Source organism: Saccoglossus kowalevskii, chromosome 17 (assembly GCF_978046115.1).
Source record: "Saccoglossus kowalevskii chromosome 17, keSacKowa6.1, whole genome shotgun sequence".
Classification (NCBI taxonomy): domain Eukaryota; kingdom Metazoa; phylum Hemichordata; class Enteropneusta; family Harrimaniidae; genus Saccoglossus; species Saccoglossus kowalevskii.
The window spans coordinates 13,587,374-13,611,363 of NC_140657.1; the positions used below are offsets into that span (position 1 = coordinate 13,587,374).

The 23,990-nt window shown below is 32.7% G+C and overlaps 1 protein-coding gene across 1 annotated transcript in view; it reads left to right on the top strand.

The window, feature by feature from the left end:
* Positions 1 to 3,509: 3,509 nt before the first annotated feature.
* Positions 3,510 to 23,990, top strand: part of LOC100367696 (choline transporter-like protein 2) — a 36,581-nt gene continuing 16,100 nt past the window's right edge. Inside the window, exons 1-3 of the mRNA XM_085492418.1 lie at positions 3,510 to 3,700; positions 21,163 to 21,211; positions 23,059 to 23,132. Coding sequence (XP_085348544.1) covers positions 3,613 to 3,700; positions 21,163 to 21,211; positions 23,059 to 23,132 — 211 coding nt within the window. The 5' untranslated portion in view covers positions 3,510 to 3,612. The remainder of the gene's footprint in view (positions 3,701 to 21,162; positions 21,212 to 23,058; positions 23,133 to 23,990) is intronic.

Genomic DNA, 23,990 nt, shown 5'->3' on the forward strand with positions numbered 1-23,990 from the left:
AACTTGATTGTATGTTCTTGTTTATGTACCAAGATATTCGTTTATCTCTAAATATATTCATAAATGTGATTGAACGAATCGTTGTGTGGTCCATGGCACTATAAAGTACCCATTTTTTTTTTTATCATTTTTACATTGGACATTGATTTCAAATTACAATGTACTTGCTTAAAGCAGGAGGGGTGTCACCTGTGCACGCAATTGAGTCCCAAGCGATGATAACAACGCACACTAAAACGCAAAGGCTCATGGGTAGACGCTTGTTTGTAAACAATGACACGTTATGGCCATCTGACGCATGCGCAGGTGACGACTCCCCCCGCTTTAACATTTTGAACCTTATCAAATTCCTAAGGAACTGCTGTATTTGTTATTCAAAAGTACGGTATGTTTTGCAATGTCTGGTCAGAATTCTATTACAAAAATAGTACACAAAGATATAAATCCATTGTCATAACGCGTAGCTCTGAATATTTTAGCTAAAAAGAAGCGGGGGCAAGGGGGTACTACTGGTACAGTTTTACGCGAAATAAACGACGTTTTCACAGTTTACAGTGAAAATTGAATTTTGCAGTGAACTGTGTCATCTAGTTGTTTTACAGTTGCGAAAATGTAATTTCCCTGGATTATTCTTTACGACTTTTTTTATTTGGATGTAAATTCTTGTACGTACCGAGAAAAATGACACTTTTTTACAGTGTACCAAAAAAATATTTGATTGATTACGTTGTACGTCTAGCCTGTGATTACAGAATTACGGAATTTATTTTTTCAATTTACGTTGTACGAACAAAAAAATATTGAAATTACGTTGAATGAAAATAACCCTCACTGATGTTGAAATTATTGATATGTTAAATTTTGTTATTGACAATATATTAGTCAAAGGCATGGTGGATTTGTATTTAGGACTATTGTCATTTCAATGGGTACGAATTGTGCACCACTTCTCTCAGACTGTCCTATTATAGACAATACATAGACGTTATTATTGAGTTCACATTATGGCAGCGCCCTCTAGAGTTCATTATAGTTATTGTTTACACTTTCGTTCTTGTTATTGTCACTTCTTCGGCCATGTTAGTAATAAACCAGTAACGGTCTTGTTACGCATATTTATTGCCTCTATCGCCTGTCACAGATACATTGACGACCTCTTGAGTTTAAATAACATGAATGTTTGTAGTTGTCTTCACTTGATATCTCAATACTTGATACTATCAGGGACGCAGCTGAGCAGGGATTCAGCGTCATACATTGAATTGCTTCTCCTAATTTAACCTAATGGTTTAAAATGAATGCCGTATGATAATTTTTATTTTGAAATTACGAATTACCTGTATCAAGTAACATTACCACAGCTCCAGCTTGTGATGTTAACATGTCAAATTTTAAGACACTATATAGCATTAGCTGTGGAATCATATCCCTGTATGTTGCCGGTCGCATTTTTATGTGACTGACTGGCCTATGGGCCGACCAGACTCAGTCACGTAAAAAATGCGACCGGCAACATCGGGCAATGTTCGACATACAACAACAAAATTAAAAAGAAGACAGCCAAATGAAATTGTTAGGGCAAAATTCGATTGAAGGTCGCACTAAAGAGCTACGAGACCGCAGCTATATATAGCATATAGGTCAGGTGGTTTCTAGTAAGACATAGCTAACTAGATGTAAAGCTAGTTAAGCAAGGTTACTCAAAGACTTTCAAAAAAAACTTTTCATTGTTTATAAACAAGTGTCTACCCATAATCCTTTGCGTTTTAGCGTGTGTTGTTATCGTCACTTGCGACTCAATTCCCGTGCGTGCGCAGGTGATGATCCTCTCGCTTTAAATTCATGATCTAAATTCAACTCTTCAAATTAACAAGACATTTCAAGCTGCGTTGGCAAAATTATTCACAAGTATAATAAACGAAAGAAAAAAAAACACTATTTAACGCAAAACTGACAGTCTCTGTATCCTTAGAATAATTATGCCAGTATCATACAAAATAAAATAGTCAATAAGATTGTACACATGATTCATAATAGACTAGACAGGCAGCTGAAATCGGACTCATGTGGGACTCATAGCAACGTACACAACATGTGCAAGATACCTTGTTTGTTTACATGCGCTGCGCGACAACCACTACCCTTTAATAGTAATATATATAACATTGCGAAAGACATGTAAGGTAAAATAAAGGTGAATGGTGTTCCAACCAAACCATTTTTATCACAGACAGACAGACAAACAGACTGAAGTCAAACAATTCTGCAATGCAATTTATACACGATTTACCGTACATTTTCGATTTTGTCACTTGGAATTCACAAACCTCAATGATTAATAAAAATAAGCTCCCTAATGTACGTTGATGGCATGGTTATCCTAACGGGAATATCATTTAAATCTAACCTAAATCTAAAAACGTGGATGTCCCTTTTTGGTAAATTAGTGCGTTCGTCTATGACAGTGATGTCCGGGGGATGAAAGCTCATACCAATCAAACGTTGAGGGCGCATCTTAGTTTCTGTAGATTTGGACAAATTCCCACTCGGTGTTTTTATTTTAAAAAACAATTAGCTGAATATAATAACCTGGTCACGAATGCGTCAAATGAACTTTTGAAGGATATTGAACTGGTCAATAAACAACTCAACACAAAATGATACATCACTGTGGAAAATAAAATCACATTTGAAGCAGATAACCCTGCCAGAAGATTTTTTATATAACTTAAATAATCGTAGGAAGTTCCTAATTTTAATGAAAATGTATTTTAAAAAATTTGATTTGTATTAATGGGTGTTTTTCTTATGTTATATTTTTCCGATAAATTTTAAAGCAGGGGGAGTCGTCACCTGCGCATGCGTCAGATGGCCATAGCGTGTCATTGTTTACAAACAAGCGTCTACCTATGAGCCGGCGTTTTTAGCGTGTGTTGGTATCGTCGCCTGGGACTCAATTCCCGCGCGTGCGCAGGTGACTACCCTCCCGCTTTAAGCGTTTTTTATTTAATAACTTGAATTGGGATTTATATGTTGACCATAACTGTGTAACCGCAGGAACCATGCAGTAATTGGATACCTTTAATATCGCAATCGATTGAGCAACAACAATAATCAATATATTGTAAAACACGTCTTTTTAGCTAGCATGTCATTTTAGCTAATCTGTAATTTTGCTAACTTAGAATAAAATATATTCTCACAATGAGATTATTGGCATTTTAGCTACCGGTAAATTAAGATTTTGTTAATTCATGTATTGAGTCAAATTCGCTAAAATGGCATGTAGCTATTTCAATGTGTTTTAAAGTAACCTAATTACGTGATGTCATTCTGAAAATAGATAAGGGATGTTGCGATTGTGGCGTAATTGGGCGACAATAGCAATCGTATTCGCGGTATTAAAATGAGTGGAAGAGAGTCGTCAAGGTCGACGGCGATTAACCCCGGAACTGCGTTCCGTTACAATCGTTAGCCAATCAGCTTTCACTATCACTTATCACATGACCAGGCAGCTGACTACGCCTAAAAACAATTTACATCGTGCAGTGGAGACGTGCTGAGAAGTGAGTGTCTTTTTAACATCTGTAGTGAAACCTGTTGACATACATCATGGCGAAGAAAAGGCCAAAGGTAGATGACGACGGCAACGAAGTGGTCGATTCGCCGCCTCCCGAGGAATCTAACAAATCCAAATACGGTAAGTGTCAGCTATACTGTAATGTCCGGCAACACAGTCAATTCGTTCGGATTTGATCAACGCGATTATGTACGTCACGTTTTATTTGTAAACAGTGTGCGTCATTCTCACGGCCGTATCTCAGTGTTGTGTTTTTAAGCGAGGTTTTTTTTTTTTTTAATTCGAAGGCTTGTTCTCTTTCAACGCGTCCCGGGTAAAATGTTTGTTGATGTGTTGGCCGACGCGGTCGATTTAATAATGCGTGTATTGTTATGTTAATTTTATTAGATTTTCAAAAGCTCAAAAGCGCAGCAATATTAATTGTCCATACTTATTGTTCTGACGTTTGTCTTAGCGTAGGGTGCATTTCTGGTGTTCTTATTTTCCAAGACACACAACGCCACAAAACACCGATGTATTATTGTTGTCGTTTTTTTCTATAGATGTCTCAGTAGTGATTTTTGAGGTCAATAACACAAACACTGAAATTGAACAATGTTTGTTTCTAAAATACTGCTGTGCTATCTGTTTATTAAAACTAGTTGTATGCTAACAATAATCCATTTGTCAATAGAGATTTGAAAATCAAGGACTTTCATAGTATTAAAAATATATATACATATTGTTTTTGCCACCGGTGAAGCTTAGTCAATATTAAAAATAGACAAAATGAATCATTTGATATTGGACCTTAACCCAGCCAAAAATGACACACCCTATGAAATGTATTTTAATGTTAGCCATAATGTCACGAATGTCACATAAGTTGTATAATAATGGCCCATATGTTAACAATTTATCAGTCGATCAGATGGAGGCAAACATATTTCATGCTTGTATTACAACTGTTTAGCATAAATTATCTGGTTCAAAACTAATAAAACATCCAGTATTGTTGTTTGCTTGAAAATCCTAATTTCTTAATCCAATCTAATAAACCATAAACCTTATTAATCATACAGTATCCAGAGTTTTGTGCTAGCAATGATAATGTTGAGATTGACTGCACATGGCAAGAATAAGCAAACACCATTGGATGTAATGTGACCATGACTGATTTATTCAAAATGAATCAAGTTCATGTTTATGTTTCTTGATTCACATCAGTCATGTGACTAAATTCTTTAACTGAATGTTTGTTTCCATTCATACTATAAACTGCTTATTTTTGCAAGAGACTAATTGTAAAAATCCCAAATATTTGTAGCAGTGACAATTTTTAAGTGATTTTTGTGAAAGTTTTGTCGCCATGTAAGCTCAAAATCGCGTAAATATCTAACAGTGAAACTAGATGATTTACAGTAGTCAGTCTGGGCATGTAATAAATGGGTATCTTTCTGAATGACAATTAATTATCGTGGAATGTATGGATGACACAGTTGTTGTAATATTATCCAGTAAATGTATAACTTCACTAGCATTATTATTGATAAATAATATTTTACTTGAGGTTTAGCAGTAATGAGCATATGCCATAGTAAGATTTATTCGCAGTACTAACTCTGTAACCTAGATTTGACCTTCAGTTTGGCCTACTTATTGAGGTGTCAGATGCAGTGGATTAATAACAACTATTTAAAATATGCAATTTAATTCAACTAATATATTGAATTTGATGATTTAATAATTTGTTTACGTTTTAGAATATTTCTGATCAACTTTTAGCGTAAATAATAATGAAATAATTTGTAAATTACAATCCTTTTGTTCAGTGTTTGAGTCTGTCTCTGGCCTATATTCTTGCTTTAATAACTATATTCCACTTTATTTTAATTACATGTGTATTTAATTTCCAGGTTTGAAGATAGGCTATTAGAACTTGATCAGTAAATTATGTAAGGGGTATTTAACAATATTGTACAACTTAGCACAAAGAAATTGACAGGATACAAAAATAATATTTACCAAAAAAAACCATTTGATTAAAAAAAAATATTGTTTACAATGCAGTCTAATTCTAGAAAAAAACAAGTTTCTAAGTTACTAAATAAGTAAATTATGGGAGTGGGACTTAACAATATCGTACAACTTTGCACAAAGAAATAGACAGGATACCAAAAAAAAATATTTACAAAAAACACAAACATTTGATTGAAAAAAAATATTGTTTACAATGCAGTATTATTCTTGAAAACATAAGTTACTAATGTAATAAGTACTTATCTATTTAAAAAAAATGAAGAAAACAAATGTTATTTATATACGTAAATGAATCTGCTATGCAGGAAATGGCAGATATGTCTAGAACTGCATCCGTTTTCAAGATTTTTGATATTGTGGAATTTTGTAAACATGTAGACATACATGTCTATAAAGATTCTGTTCTAGATATTACCCAGTGCCACCTCAAAGAACATATCGTCACATTACCACACTACTGTGGTGATGAAACCTTAACCTTTGACCCATGCATATTTACAATACCAATTCATAGTTGTCATAATAGAAACTGTCATGTAAGTGTCAAACTCTGATTATTAATTAACACCTTGTTGGCATTGACACTGCAGTTCGGCGTCTTCCACACCGATCTGACGCATATCGCGCTAGGTGTGCCGGGAGTTTGTTCGAAATTTCGAACGTTTCAAAGTCAATCGTCGATTGACACGTATTTTACGGATATATTAAATCGTTTCAGAGACCTGTTTACTAAATAGTGATAAATGAAACTTAGAAAACTTGTAAGAACAAACTGGGCCCAAAATTGTGCAAATTTGCAATAAGTTTACGCTGCTGGAGTCTGGTTCGGATTGAGTTCTACGCGTGATTTTATTGCGCTCAAGGACGTTCTATTTTCGAACTAGTTGAAACCGGAAATAATGCAACTACTTTCGAACTTCAAACACAAATTTGATTATCGTTATTATGTGTTAGTTTTTGTTGTTTCAAAGTTTGAATTATGTATGACAATATTATTTCACTCTATAAACAATATTTCACTAAAATATGTGGTTCAAAGGCAACCCAAATTGTAAAAAGCAATATCAAGTTCCGCGTATAAATACTGTTGTAAAGAGGCGGCGGAGCGGAATTTTAGCCAAAATCGGCTAGTGAGGCGTCATATGACACAGGTTTGTGCTGGGACAGCGCTTCCGGTGACGACATAACGGTAAGGCGTCATATGACACAGGTTTGTGCTGGAACAGCGCTTCCGGTGACGACACAACGACCTTGTTAGCTATTAAGTGATAAATACCTATGAAAATTGTCACTTTCATTATTCAGTTAATACTGTATACACTAGTATCTTACAAAACCTGTAATCTGACACTGAATTTAACAGGTTAGTAACATCACAATAGAAAAATAAAAAAGATTAAAAGTAAACAAGCTCACAGTAGTTCCCTTCCACTCTGTACTGCCATGGTGTACTCCCTGGGATTGCCATCTTCCCCTTTAAAACAGTTATAATCTGATCAAGTCAACACCACAGCTGAATCGGGCATTTGAAAAAATCTATTATTTTAAATGTTTACAGTTTGAAAATTTAATTTTTGTGTTTTGTTTTTATTACTAACATATTAAACATGGAAGTGTGTGTATCTCCAATACAAATGCATATAAACCAAAAAACAAAATGGCTGATTACTCAATCATTAAAATATTTCCTTTTTCAACCATAGAAAAATAATAACTCGTATCTAAATTCCAAATTTAGCTGCTTTCAGTTTCAGGAAGTACGGTAGATGAATTCTTTTCAGAAAGTTTACAAAAGTGATACCACCCTATTCATTTCATCAATTGTTACCGTTACACCCTATTGTACATTATACAATGAGATGGAGAAGAAAGAACTCATTCTGGTCTATTTATGTTGGACCCAATTGAACCATCACCAAAAAAAATTAAAGTGAAAGCATTTACACTTTAGACTATTCTAATACTCAATTTCTTTAAAAAGCAAATTTTCTCATGTTCCAATTCTGTTAATTGACGTGCATCTATTTAAATATTTACTCTGAGCTTGATGAATTCATGATATTTTTTCTGGTATTTATAAACATTAATGCAAAAATACTACAAAGCTTTAGCTCTCGTAGAGGCAGTATGAAAGAAATTAGAATCAGAAACGCATTAATCTTGCTTTTCAATTTACTTTCTGAAAGTTTTTCGGGTTGCTACAGCAAACAATAGATATTCTCTGGTGTGTGTGGGAAAACCCATAATAATTAAAGTCCTACCTGGGGCTTGAAAATCATATAGGTTACACCCCTCCCCCTCAACCAATCAATTCTGGTTTCTGTTTTGTGCTGTGGCATACCATACTTTTAATGTTTACTTTTAATTATTATATAATATTACTCTGCTGTGATATATTTATGTTCTCAAACATAATAGTTTCTGTGGCAAAATGCTCTGTGTTGTGCTCAAAAAAATTTTAAAAATCACACATACAAATTTAATTCCTACCCCCAAGCTGAAAATCAAGTAAGTTTTTAACCCCACTATGACAGGTCAAACTTAACTGTATTTGGTAAATAACTTGCACTTTTGAGTACCCCACCTGCCTCGGATTTGTCTGCCCTGCTACAGAAAAATATTTTGTGAAAGATTTCAATAGCGAGGCAGAGAAAACAGATGGAGGCAGTAGGATTATCTTGTGAGTTTCTTGCAGCTGAATCTAAGATTTACAATCAGTAACACGTCAGTGAATTGAAATGATCAATCAGTATAGTCGCCAATGGTTACAGTGAGTGTAAAGTAAGAATATTATGACTGTTCCTAATAGACACTGAGTAATATTTACAATCCTCGGGGGCGGACATCCGGGCATTTTCACCGCCTGGCAACCAGCGGCGGTGAAAACAAAGGCCCAAAACTCGCAGAAAACGGTACTTTGGGATGATTGTTGAGACTCCTCTGAACAGTGTAACAAGATTAGCCCTACGTGTGTAACATATATAAATTTGGTTGTTCGGGATTACTTCAAAGTTGAGTTTGTGTTGTTTTCTTGAATTTTCACCGGCTCGACCGGCGTTCCACAGCAGCGCGCACAGAGCCCATATAGAAATGCATGGTACAGTGGTGCGCGTCTTAGCAACGTGGAACGTCTGTGACGTAGCTCCGCCCCCGAGGATAGTACAAAATTGTTTCTTTTTATATAAAAAACTGGTGTTCAAACTGATCTGTTTATACCAGTAGTACCTGCAGCTATGCTTAGTAATTTAATGCAGAATCAGTGCAAACCAGTATCCAATCATAGAAATGCAAGTAAAAATCAGCTTGGGAGAGAATATTTATCTGGCAAACCTGTCAGTGCAGGCAGACATTGGTTTTCTCCTAGTGAACAACATAAATGAAAATGGGGGTGACATGTCGAATGGTTATATTCTTAAAGAAGAGGTATTTAAGTTTTCTAATTACAGTGTGAACAAAATTGGTATCATTACATCGAAAATGTATATGTGGAGCAGTAAAAGAAGATGTCTGGGGACATTTCCTTGGATAATTTACTACATTCCATTACATTTACTTCTTTTCTTTTTTTTTGCCTGAAACCAAAGCTGTAACTGTATATCGTACCTCAGACCAAATATGCCCAACCCTGTGCCCGGTTGACGTATGGCGATAGTTTTAAAATAAAAACTGTTGCATTATTGTAAACATCATGTACTAGTGCTTTAATATTATTCACACACAGCTCCTTAGCTCAGACTAAAGTGGTGTTCTCACTAGACGAAATAAGCCGTTGTCACAACGCCTTTTATTTGAGAACGTTGTTAAAATGTTTGTGTGAACAGAATACGCCATTGTGTCGCTAGCGTTTTTGACACCGCCCTAAAAAGGGTGGACCAGATCTTAAACGCTGTTGTCACACCGGCTCTTGCACAATGTATGTGCTGTGTGAACACAATACGACAGCCAAAAGTCCTCTATCGCCAACTTATTTTGACATTATTTTCTTGACATTACACAAGATGGTATCAGAGGTCACAAATCGCATGTCGAACTGGTCAGACGAAGAAACTAGATTACTGATATCTGTTTGGAGAGAATTCTATTTCTTCCCACCAGTTATTTCCCCATTGTCAAGTTCAAATCCCTCGGGTTGCTGGGTCTGTTGTTGCGTTATTCATACACGCGAATAGCGTGAACATGAACTGATCATTTCTCGATCTTGTTCGACCTGACAAGTTGGCGATTTCTTTCTCTTCGAAATCTTTATTAATCGATCGTCATTGCCTTCTTCTCAAGCTTAGAAACAGAAACAAAGCAAGTGCATTTACCAGAGGGGACTCCATGTTTTCGATTGACCTTTCCATTTGTTTATTGACCTTTCCGTGGCATGGTTCATTGTGGGCGCAAAACACCAGTGTTTAAAGTAAGAACGTGAGCAGACAATTCAGCTGATTATCTAATATTTGCACAACAAAAAAACGTTTTTTTAGATGTGTGAGAACGTAGCTTAAGAGGTCAAATACCTTAATAGCCCATGCTAAAAAAATATGCATGAACGCTAAGCCTGTGCTAAGCGTAGCTTGAATACTACTATTTGAAGTAAGAATGATAATTTATTACTTTACACTTACTATTAAAATCTTTAATGATGACTGGATAACTGGTAGCACTATTAAAATTGATCTGAGGGTTTGAAAGACATTGGATACACTCACCTTACTGCTATAGGGGGACTGTGATACAATTGCTGGATATTTTTAACATAGTTTTGTTGATATCAAGAAATGCATAATGATAAATATATAAATAATTAATTATTTATGTTTAATTTGCTCGTTTGTATTTAAAGCAGCATTTCATGTTACCCAATAGCAAAATAATTTTTGCTTATTGGTGAAAACTTTTCTGCTTGTGTATTTTGACAGAATCTTCACACATAATTTATTATAATAATCCATATTTATAGATATAGTCGTATACTAGTATATCACATTTAGGGCTATAAAGTGACATATAATCTGATGAAAATCTATTCTACAGGAATTTGATAGGAAAAATGTTTACAACTTCTGGACTTGAAAAGAACTGAGCGCTATTTTTGGTGTTCATTAATAATGGGTCTTTAAATATTGAAACATTTTGTACTCTGGGTAACTTAATTTTGTATTGTGGATTACTTTATTTTCATCATATATTGGTGCCAGTGAATCAGTCAGTTTAGAAATCTGCATTTGGTAAATATCTGCTGCGCAATACTAGCCTGTAAAAATTTCTAAATTATTTCAACATTGGAAAAAAAATGTATTACAAATAGATAATTCATATTGCCAATCGCCACAGTCTTTCCATGTTTTTATACTAAACATCCATCCTGAAAATAATCTAGCTGCATAATTGGCTCCATTTGTCATTCTGCGTTTACTCAGCTTGGACCTTGCTTTTGTGTGCCATGCTATATATATGGATTGAATATTAATTTATAATATATTCATTCTGTATCATCTGGCCTGTAAAACTGCATAACCTTCTTAATTCAACCACGGGACTCCAAACCTTGTAGTTCAAAATTTTGTGTGTTTTTTTTAAATTATTTTGAATAATCCGTCTTAGTTTGCAATTATAATTAAAATTTATCTACCAATATGCATTAAGGTAGAAGCCGAGTCATAATTTTTGACAAAATTTGTCATAAATCGCATGACATTGTTAATTAGTTTATTATGTACAATCATGAAGCTAATGTCCCATTGTACAATGAAATAGCATTATTTTGTGTGTTACAGTTATGCTTTTTGAGAAACATGTCCTAATATTTCTCGAAAATTGCTATTTTTAGAACAATTCCATAGAACACAATGTTAAAGAAAAATTGCATTTTTTGACACTTTTTAAAACCCAGATTTTTTAAATAATTCAGAACAACAAAAAGTACTCCATCATTAACAATATATGATTTTTTCAGCCTATGTCACCAGGCTAGATTTTGAGATATTGCAAAATATCTCTGCCATAGAAACCTGTGGTAAAAGTGTTATAATAGTGTCAAAATGGCGACTTTCCACTAAAATACAACCATTAATTTCTCGGGAAAAAAGGCTGGTGACCCCCAACTTTTTTTAGGTCAATATCCTTATATTGCCTTGGAGTACAATTTATTGCAAAATGAAAAAATTCTGAGTTTTTTAATTTATGAGAAGGCTCCTACCTTAATATTGTTTTTTTTTTTTGGTCCTAGTATTTATAATGACTTTGTTAGATTGAATTTCTTGCTCATTGGAATGAAAGTGATACTTCCTCTGAGTCAGAATTCAGTTTTGGCAGCAGGATATATGGATTTGAATCAGACAATGTATGTGTTGTACTGTACACAAACTAACTTGTATATCTGTAGAAAAGTATGTGTAGAATTCAATCTACACAATATTGTACTTGCTATATTAGAAATGCCACTCAAATAGAACTGCACTTAAACCAACATTCATTCATTCATTCATTCATTCATTCATTCATTCATTCATTCATTCATTCATTCATGCATTCATTCATTCATTTATTTATTTATTCATTCATTTATTATTGTATACTGAATTATAGACACACCTCTCTTATTTATGTAACTGTATATGGTACAGTAATAATTAAGCAAATACAGAATAAAAACATTTTTAAGCTATCTGTGATTTGAAAATTATATTAATTAATTATAAAATTATGACGATTTCATACAACTTAAATTACATTATTTCTTTGAATGCGGGTGATAAACTTGTAATAAAAATTTGAATTAGTAATTCATCATCTAAAAAGTGGTATATTAAAAAAGGGTTATAGTTTCCATGACAACAATATTATTTTTGAAAGTAATAAAGTAAATGAATAAAAGCCAGAATAATTATTCTGCTACAGTTCAAGAATCATAAACAAGAAGCCAAAGTTTCTTGTTTTTCAGATTCCAAAAATTTCAAAGGATTTCTAATCTTATAAAATTTTCACTCTATATTCCATCTTTAAATTGACAAAGAAAAATATGTTTTTCATCATTATTTTATAACTTCGTTCAACCATTAGTACTTTTTTCACGGTCATTTATTTTGTTGACAAAATTATTCATAAATTTCAAAATTTTTTGTTGTCAAAATTTGATGGATTATTTATAATATCAAAATTTTGAGGATATGAATACCTATAATGTCACATGGCAGAGTGCTGTTTAAAAACTTAACACCGTAAAGCTATGTTTATTATCGATCGTATCAATTGTATTTACGTCTGCCATGTATTATGTTTGTAGCCAATGAAGTACGGCATGTGTGAATTACATTTTCAAATTTGTTGCATGCTGAGTTCGTTTGATGAAAATACCTTTTCCCATGATGCAATGCGCCAAACTTTATAAACTTTACAATGTTTCACATATGCTTATTTGTACACCTATATTTATTTGCGATTATGAACTATTAAAAGTAAACACTCGAAGAGTAAATGCAACTTTCTGACAAAAAAAAAACCTTCATTGAAATTTTGTATTTATGGTTCAACATTTGGCTTGTTGACATAGTAATGAATAATACCCAAAACAAATGTTTACTCCCCTGGTTTGCAATTAATGTGTGAAAAATATGTCTGTTGGCGTCATAGTTACTTGACAACCTGCTTGAACTTTGGACCTCAGTATACCTTGTATTATTATACATCTGTCACCGTAACGTAAGTTACAGCGTGTCGTAATTTTGTGGAATTCATGGGATATTTTCTTACTATCATACATAAAAGGAAATGCGAATTTCAAATATGGAATGATTATGCGCATAAGCGTCCTCTAATAATAAAAACAAACATGGCTGCCACCACGGACTGTGGACTCCACACAAAGAAGTTCGCTGATTCTGTTCTAAATTTTGTGGATTTCGGCATTCCAATGATGTATCCTTGGAAGGAAAAGATGTATATTAATAAGAATATTATGAGGATACCTCAAAGTATGCACTCAGACAGGATGCTTTTGTATTGACCTCCGCTGCGCGACGGTCAATACTCCAGCTGTACTGTCTTCATGCATACTTTGAGGTATCCTCGTAATAACCTCATATACATACGAAATAACAACAATAGCAAACTTGTCCATACCAGAGGGTGGAACTTCGTTGACTCATTGCATTCACAAATTCAACAATTTCTTAGAAATCTTAATTACAACAGATCAAAAGCATTAATGAGTGACACTATGCCAATCAATAGATTGATATCCTAATAGTGATGTACCTGTATGTATGCCAGTATAAATGAGTATGGATTAATAAATTTCTTAATTATATATTTACCTACTTTACCAAGATACAAACGAAAAAGACACATTAAAGGCACTTAGCTAATATGCAAATCAGCTAAATAATTTGTTCACATTTTCACTGTAGGAAAATATTTGTACTCTCTTAAAAGTCTGCCTTGTTCATTTATTTTAATAAATAAAAAATAGGTATGTATTAATTCGAGTAATGTTACATTCATGCCATATTTGCTCTAAGTAGAAGCACACTTAAAAATAAAAAAATGTTTTATTTTTGTCATAGATTTGTCTATCATTTTCATAAGTTCATGCACTTCTAATAGAGCAAATATGGTATTGTAATATTAAATATAACTGACCCTTCATAATAATTAAAATCATCCCCCATGTTAAGCCGTGTTGTTTCCGGGCACAATCTGTTTACCGATATCTCACCCTCTGACATCCATTACTGCTAATAAACACATGTATTTTTTTTATAATACTACTAAAAAATTATTAAATTTTTTTTTCATCATTTTATCAAATCCTCTTTTAATCGAGCAAATATGTGTATACCAGTAACTGTTCTCTTGTCAAAAACAATACTGTAGAAACATTATTTGTTAACGATATCTATTGTGAACGTATCAGGATCAGTATTGGTTTTGAATTTTCGAATTTTCCAGGGAAACAATAATGTTTATTGTAATTAATGTACAAAGCATAGTAGGCAACAATAGAACCCCAATTTTGTGTATTTTACAATGTCATATGGGACCCATATTTTTGTTCTGAAAGAAAGACATTTATATATTTACACAATGCGTATATATAATTAAATTTCAAATAAAGTATAACTAGCATACTAGATTTATTACAGAATTATTAATAAAGGTCACGTGACAATACCCAGGCACGACTTCTCAATTCCAGCAGCAATACGTGTGTCAGCAGAATATATACAGAAACTCTGAGACACTGATGAAGAATTTTCAATTAAATAATGGAGCAGTAAATAAAATTGTACATCAGGGTATTAATGACAATAATTAATATTATTATACATCTGTCATCGTAACGCCATTAGTTACAGCGTGCCATAATTTTGCGGTATTTTAAGGGGTATTTTCCTCCTATCGTATTAGGAAATATGAATTCCAAATATGCTCAGGCAGTACACTGTCGCATCGACCACCGCTGCGTGTCGGTCGATACTCCAGCTGTACTGTCTTCATGCATACTTTTCGATATCCTAGTTTTAACCTCATATTATGTCATGTGATTTGAAACTGTATCACCTACCATACATGTACTTGCATATATTACACGAATACTGTAAAATATTTTCACTTGGAATTTATTTTTGCTACAGTGAAATACTTTGTTTTTAATAGCTGGAATTAATTTTCGCTGAAAAGACTTTTTGAGTGTTTTGTATGGGATTTAATTTCACTGATTTTTGATGAGTTGAATGTAAAACATAAGAAAAAAGATATACTCGCTCGATTTTATTTTCACTGAATCATCTCTACAGGTAAAATAGTGAAAATAAATTGCTACAACGTACTCAATTACTAGTGACATTTCTTGTACTTTAAATTGAAGTCTTTGAAAAGTGAAAATAAACTTCACACAAAAAAGTCAAAAGGTCATTTCAGCGAAAATTAATTCCAGCGAAAATACAGCACAGTATCGCATAGTTTGACGTCATATATTTCCAAATTTATTTTTGTTTTACGTTCTACAGTACCAGCAGGTTCTCTCAATGTTTCAGGGGTATATATGGGGGAAATGATTAATCGGTTGAAATTTTTAAAAGATGTCAGTGAATCAACAAATATCCAAAATGAGCAAAATCACCACATGTACTTCATTCATGCAATTAAGTGAAATTAAACGCCAGTACGTCAACAAAATTAACATACTACATGTAGGTGTATGATATATTCGTATTTGTGTTATTTCAACAACAGTTCCACTTTTAACGCTTTTTTAGATTCAGAAATCCACATAGCGTGGTTAGATACAAAACTGCAGTGACAATCACTAGTCGCTAGCGTATGCTGACATCATGAAATATTGTGGATTTATATACTAACATACATTTGCACTAATACAGTATACAGTAGTATGTGAACAAATAACTATTTCTAATACTGTGGAATACTTTATTTTCGCTGGAATTAATTTTCGCTGAAAAGGCTTTTTGGGCGTTTTGCTTAGAATTTATTTTCACTGATTTTTGATGAGTTTAATGTGAAATATAGGAAAAAAAGTATATTCGCTGGATTTTATTTTCACGGAATCATCCCTTCTGCGAAAATAGCGAAAATAAATTCCAAGCGAAAATAAAGTATTCTACAGTATAGGATTTATATAAATGTATAGATGTCTCTGTTTTCTGCTTTCTGTAACTAATGGTAACCTAAGCTTAACATGCACTGAAACACATCTCCAATCGAAGCACACCTAATCCAAACATTGTATTTTGAAAAAAAATAAAATGCATGTATGACCATATTTAGACCATTATAAGACATCTATACATTAAAAACACCTGCCCTACTAATAGACTTAGTACGATATACTGTAAAATGACTAATTTTTTGCTGGGTTTAAATTTTGCTGATTTACCATTTCCGGCATGTTCAGTGGGTTTTAAATTCACGGTTTTATCATTTAGATAATGTGTTCTATGCTAAATTTAACATATATTCACTGGGTTTTAATTTAGAGCATTTTCCAGTCAGCGAAATAAGCAAAATTAAAACCTAGTGAATAATTAACCCTTTTACAGTATCATTATATTCTACCATGGTCAACAATTATCTATGGAATGTTGAAAATGTAAAAAATATATAATTGAAAAATAAATTATGCATACAGGTAATACCATATTTGTTCTATTAGTGACGCATACATGTATGTGCCCACAATGATAAAGTTTACAATAAAGACAATTTTGCGCTACATATTAGATATATTCTTTTAAATATTTTTGTATATTTTTCATTCTTAATTATTTATAAATACATGTAAGTCTTAAAAATATATTCTTAATTTAATACAAAATTTACTAATAACAATAGGAAGCATAAATCCTCTCTCCTCCCTCCTCTTTTTCTGGGAGTATCATCCTAGTAAATTTTTATTCATTCTCAGACTTGATATACTTAGTATAATGAATGGCTGAGACTAGGCAAGAAGTGTCTTGAATTAATATCTCTAATTATGTCTTCAATCATTTTGGAACAAAGTCATTCAGTCGTAACCAGTTTTAAATTTATTTCACAACTGATATTGACAGTTTTTTTACTGTATTTAGGACTTTACCAATTTAGTGCGTTCTAATCTGTCTCTCACCGTGCCAGATGTGCATTGTGGTTTCTATGGCAATCATCATATTTTTTTTTTCACATGAAGCATCATATTTTTTATATTTCATGTAATTTTTGTAGTGATTAATTTTAAAACTAAAAGTAATAAATTTGTAGTCTTTTTAAATTATCAGAAAATATTTGCATCTTTGCTGCAAGTCTAGTGATGAGATTTTATGTCTATCTATACTCAATTTTGTGTACAATATATGTCCGGACGCATATTTCACTTTGGGAGATTTTAATGATTTATTATTTTAAATTGTTTTAAAGAGCAAAAATCCACAAACTTGAAATGTTATAGGGTATTTGAATTATTGACGCAGCTTATCTGACTACTTTTGTTCTATAAATAGTTACATTATACAGTATGTTTATTATTCTTATCCGACAATAACAACATTTTTTTTTTTTATTTCTATATTATGTGTGACTTATTTATAAATAAATTTATTATTTCATATTATCATCTATTTCGATCATATCTCACATTTTTTTCAGTAATCCTAATATATTTCCTCCATTTAAGAATACAGCTGATGGAATACAGGGTAAAAAACGCAACCCATAATGTCTACTGGGACATCAAGAATTAGTTCCATTAATTATTTTTATGTAATACGTTGCATTGTATTTTTCTCTCAGAAGCTTATGGACGTTTCATCTCATCCCAATACTAGCCCCCCTCCCTCGTTTGTTCTTACGTGCATGTATTCTGGATATTTAGACTCCCTAGCAAAACATTAGCATTTGTTCTAAAATGACGCTGAAGTCTTAGACAATTTAGCGTGGTGTACCGCAAAATATATCCTGTAGAGATTACAATGTACAATCAGTATGTATGCACTGGAGGAAATATTTAATAAATATTTCATGTTAATGTAAATGTTGTATTATTTTTATTATTTTATTTTATTAACCTTAGGCTCTCTGCACTTAGATGAAACTCATATGTATGGTAATTAATTAATGCAGTAACAAGAATAAAACTCTTTGTAACTTTATAATGCATGCAATCCCCTGTTCTGACAAGAGTGGATAAATTAAAGGGTGTGCAGTCGTAATGAGAATTGCCAAGTCTCGCTCTGAATAACAAATTTTCCTGTGCTTCAACCTCTTTACCACCAGACTTTCTCACCAAAATTTGTCAGCACTTTTTTCTTAATTTCTACAATATTTCTGAATATAAACCCTAATTTTGGAGCCAACAGACAAAATTTGATAACATTTTTAGTTTTTACTCCAAAAATTTTGCAGCTTTTGTCCCACTCTTCTGAAGCACAGCGCAGACTATAAGCAGGACTATTTTGTGAATTTGTGATGAAAAGAGGGAACTGGTGGTGAATGGTTTAAGCTTTTAGCTGTCAAAGTTCAAACTCAACCTGCGAATTTATGGACATTGTTGTTGTCGTCGTAGCGATGATGTGTTTTAAGGATCGCATTCTTAAGTTTTTCAACTCTTGTCAGCATATAGTAATATTCCTTGTACGAGCTCAATGGCACTGCATGTTATAGTTTCACTGCCTTCCAAACCCTACCAGCATTTATTTAACTGAATCTTAAAAGAGATTCCTATCATGTATGTATTTCCATTTATGGTATAATAATCTGCTATTCGATTTATCCATCCATGAAAACTGACATACTTACATGCACTCCTCTCAATATTTTACTCACTTAAAATACTGTAGAATACTTTATTTTCGCTTGGAATTTATTGTCGCTGAAGGGATGATTCTGTGAAAATAAAATCCATTTCACATTAAACTCATCAAAAATCAGTGAAAATAAATTCCATACAAAACGCCCAAAAAGCCTTTTCAGCGAAAATTAATTCCAGCGAAAATGAAGTATTCCACAGTATATATTTCTTAATGTCGGCACACTGTGCAGTATTTTTCATCAATTCAGCCAGTATTTAATATGTTATTTTTCACTAATGTTTATTTTGAATAATTTCAAGAATAGGAATAACGTTCTTGCTTGGCGTTACTGTGATAGCAAAGATATCAGTTAAAATAACTGTTCCTGTCTTTTAGGTTACAATTACATAAATCACTTCTCCCAGGGTTTCATTTATTACAGTTGTGCTCTGAATACCTAATTAGCATCTCCAGTACATGTATGACATTTTCTCATTGGCTAATACATAGAAGGTCAAAGTTCATGTACATGTTTGTATTTTGCAAATACATGCTTTTGTTTGAAAAGCATTAAAATCATCTTAAATATCTGTCATTGATTGCAAGGGAAAAAAAATGAGGATTTGTCAATATCAATTCTGCTATTCTGTGCATCTTTGAATTATGAATCCCTTTGCATTGAGACAATATTTAAAAGGTTTATGCAAGGACAGCCAAAACAATTACTAACATTCAAATAACCGGAAATGCATTAAAATGTTTATTATATACTTCCTGCAATTCACACAAATTCTGACTATAAATTAGGCCATATAACGAATTCAAGAACCCAAGATCACTTTGAATACTCTCAGAGAGTAACATAAAATTTCTACTTTGATTTACCGAATTGACCCATATTAGTAACTATATAAACAAAATGAATGTTGAATGCCACAACTCAACAGATACTGCACAATACTATTTGGTCGAAATGCCAAAATCTAAATCATCAAACACTCCGAAACCATACATTTATATTCATGTGACATATGTGTATTCATTGGAAAGGGAGATTTGTCATCGCGACTGCGAGCATCCTATATGGATCCTATTCTTCAACAACAACAAATCAAATTTGTTTTAATATTTGATACCATGATGATCACCACTTTTTAACCCATGTCATCTTTCGCAAATTAAACCCACATCATTTTTCCATAATCTTGATCAAGACCTGTAATCAAAAGAAATTTATGTCCGTTTGGTCCAAAATGAACAAAAAATTCTAGAAAATTAGATTAACATATGCATGATGTTGCAACAAAGTTTCACAGAATAAAATTATAGCATCATTATATAATTATATAAATTTATTTCGCCTGAAAAAAACAAAAATATGTGCATAAGATAATAATAATAATTTACAACATGTTATCTGGTGTGGAACACAGATACAGTTTGCTTAAGGGACGACGTCAAAAGATCGATGTTGGATAAAAAACTTATTTGCTTTCGTTTGGGGGTGGGGGGTTTTGACCCCAAAAAGTTTCTATCCTACAAAAACGATTTTATTTTTTCATGAAGTCAAAAAAAATCTTGGAGTATATGTAATTTGTTTTTTTCTCTATCCCATCATGGACAAAAATAACAGAAAATGAAAAAAAACATCCAAGACGAGAAAATGGTTTGGTCCGAGTGTAAAGTCTGTTTACACCCACCCGACAAACAACTGCTATGCCATACTACTGTCTGATTATCAATTTGTATTTAATGGTGAATTTAGTCTGACGCCATGATCAATATTTATCAATTAAAGTTTCAGTGGGGGTAGGGGGGTTTGGAAAAAAACTAAAGGAATTAAGTTTTTTATCCTACATTGAACTTTTGATGTTGTCCCTAAAACTGATCGTGTCTGCACCCCATTTAAAGGATTATTAAAGGTGCTTGCATGTTTAAGAAACGAAAAAAAATGTTGCAACGAGTCATCTTCATTACCTGATATAAAGACATTTAAGAACTGTCTTCTGATTCATATATTGTTAATTGTGTTGGGGGTTGACATATTACAGATAATATATAAATATTTGGTATACATTTTAATTGTTTTATCATTTTTTTCATTCCCATTATGGTATTTCTGGGATGGTCATTTTTGGGGATTTATTTTGGTGGATTTATTCTCATGGTTTTTGGAGTGGTTATTATTTGTTCAAAAAGTTTATTAATAATGTATTGGTGTACTTGAAATGTTTTTTTGATTACTTTTAAAGTAAAGTTGAAAATTATTATTAAATACAACTTTTTTATTTACAGGTGATCCACATAAATACGATCCATCGTTTCACGGCCCGATCGCTAACAGGTAGGTTCTGAAGAATGCAATTTATCAGTTCACTTAGCTATTTTACCTCCGCTGTCGACTTTGTCGAGCGGAGCTTATCATATGAGTGATTGTCCGTCATCGTTCATGTCAATGTTTTACTTTTTCGACTTCTTCTTGAAAACTACAAGCCTGAATGCTTTGATACTTGGTGTATATGTACCTTGGGTAGACCTCTCTTAGGTTTGTTCATTTCATGATGATATCTTCAATTCTCTAATTTTGGTGAATATTTTTGTCATTTTTAGTAAAAAGTGATATTTTCGACTTCTTGTTAAAAACCGCAAGTCCAATTGCTTTTATATTACATACATAGGTACTACATGTGGACCTCTCTCAGACTTGTTCATTTTGTAATGATATCTGTAATTCTCTAATTTTGGTGAATATTTTTGTCATTTTTGGTAAAAAGTGAGATTTTCGACTTCTTGTTAAAAACCGCAAGTCTGATTGCTTTTATTAGCTCCGCTGTCGACTTTGTCGAGCGGAGCTTATCATATGAGTGATTGTCCGTCGTCGTCCGTGTCAATGTTTTACTTTTTAGCTCCGCTGTCGACTTTGTCGAGCGGAGCTTATTCATATGAGTGATTGTCCGTCGTCGTTTGTGTCAATGTTTTACTTTTTCGACTTCTTCTTGAAAACTACAAGCCTGAATGCTTTGATACTTGGTGTATATGTACCTTGGGTAGACCTCTCTTAGATTTGTTCATTTCATGTTGATATCTTCAATTCTCTAATTTTGGTGAATATTTTTGTCATTTTTGGTAAAAAGTGATATTTTCGACTTCTTGTTAAAAACCGCAAGTGCAATTGCTTTGATATTACATATATAGGTACTACATGTGGACCTCTCTCAGATTTGTTCATTTTGTAATGATATCTTCAATTCTCCTATTTGGGTGAATATTTTTGTCATTTTTAGTAAAAAGTGATATTTTCGACTTCTTGTTAAAAACCGCAAGTTCAATTGCTTTGATATTACATATATAGGTACTACATGTGGACCTCTCTCAGATTTGTTCATTTTGTAATGATATCTTCAATTCTTTAATTTTGGTGAATATTTTTGTCATTTTTGGTAAAAAGTGATATTTTCAACTTCTTGTTGAAAACTGCAAGTCCAATTGCTTTTATATTACATACATAGGTACTACATGTGGACCTCTCTCAGATTTGTTCATTTTGTAATGATATCTTTAATTTTGGTGAATATTTTTGTCATTTTTGGTAAAAAGTGAGATTTTCGACTTCTTGTTAAAAACCGCAAATCTGATTGCTTTTATATTACATATATAGGTGTTACATGTGGACCTTGTTAATTTCGTGGTGATATCTTCAATTACTTAATTTTGATGATTATGTTTGTCATTTTTGGTGAAAAGTGATATTTTTGAATTCTTGTTGAAAACAGCAAGGTCCTTTGCTTTGATACTATACATATTGTTCATTTTCTAATGATATCTTAAGTTCTTTAATTGAAATGTGCATTGCTAACAGCGGAGCTATCTCAGCCAACAGGCTGCTTGTTTTTAACTATTTTAAAACATTTGTAAGAATAGCATGCATATCTTTAAAGCGCTGTGGTTATTGCGCAGCACATGTTTGAATTTCATGTAAATAAACAATGTATTTTACACGCGTTGTATACGTCGCTATGAGTCCCATATCGAACAGGACGCGGCACGACGACTGCCGCCCTTTAAGTGTATTTTTCACAACAATTAGGGAAATACATGTATCGCAATTATCAGACCTTCCTTCTAGGAACTTGAACCATCTTTTGGCGGTTTATCGGAATAAGATTCTTATTTCCATGTTTCTATTTGCAGGGGTTGCACTGATGTCATATGTTGTATACTTTTTATTCTATTTATCGCTGGGATGTTTGTTGTAGGATATTTTGGTAAGTGTTGTTTGTTACACATGATCTTTCCGTGACCATATTGAGATATCTCAGTTCACCAAAAAACATTTGCAACATTTCATTAAAATTAGATGAACTATTGAATTTAGGCTTATAAGGCATCAGCTATAAATCAAAACTACACCTGAAAGAAGAATGACACTAGAAAATTTAAGTAAATATAAAATTTCTTGTCATTTGTAACAACGATATATTAATGGGGCATTGAACTTAAATTTGTTTCTGTCAAAGTTACGTTTTTGACTCCCGTGTGCGAAGCACAAAAGGGAGTCTTTGCAGTTACCCTGTCTGTATGTCTGTATGTATTTATGTATGTCACTTTTTTTGTTCCACCGTTATCTCAAGAACCACTAATCAAATTTTGATGAAACTTTGTACATAGATGCTCTGGGATAATGCGCAGAGGTTTTGGTAAAAATCTATGAATATTAATTACCTAATTTGCATGATAATTAGCTGAATTTTAGCTGTTTCAAGACTGTTCCACTGATATCTGAAGAACCACTCATTGGATTTTGATGAAATTTGACACATGGATGCTCTGAACTAGTGCGCAGATTTGATTAGTTTTGGGTAAAAATCTATGAATATTAATTACCTAATTTGCATGATAATTAACTGATTTTAAGCTGTTCTATGACTTTTCCACTGATTTTTGAAGAACCACTCATTGGATTTCAATGAAACTTGGCACATGGATGCTCTGAACTAATGCACAGATTTGATTAGTTTTGGGTAAAAATCTGTTAATATTATTAATTACCTAATTTACATAATGATTAATCAATTTTCAGCTTTTCCACTGATATCTCAAGTACTAATCATAACATTTCAATA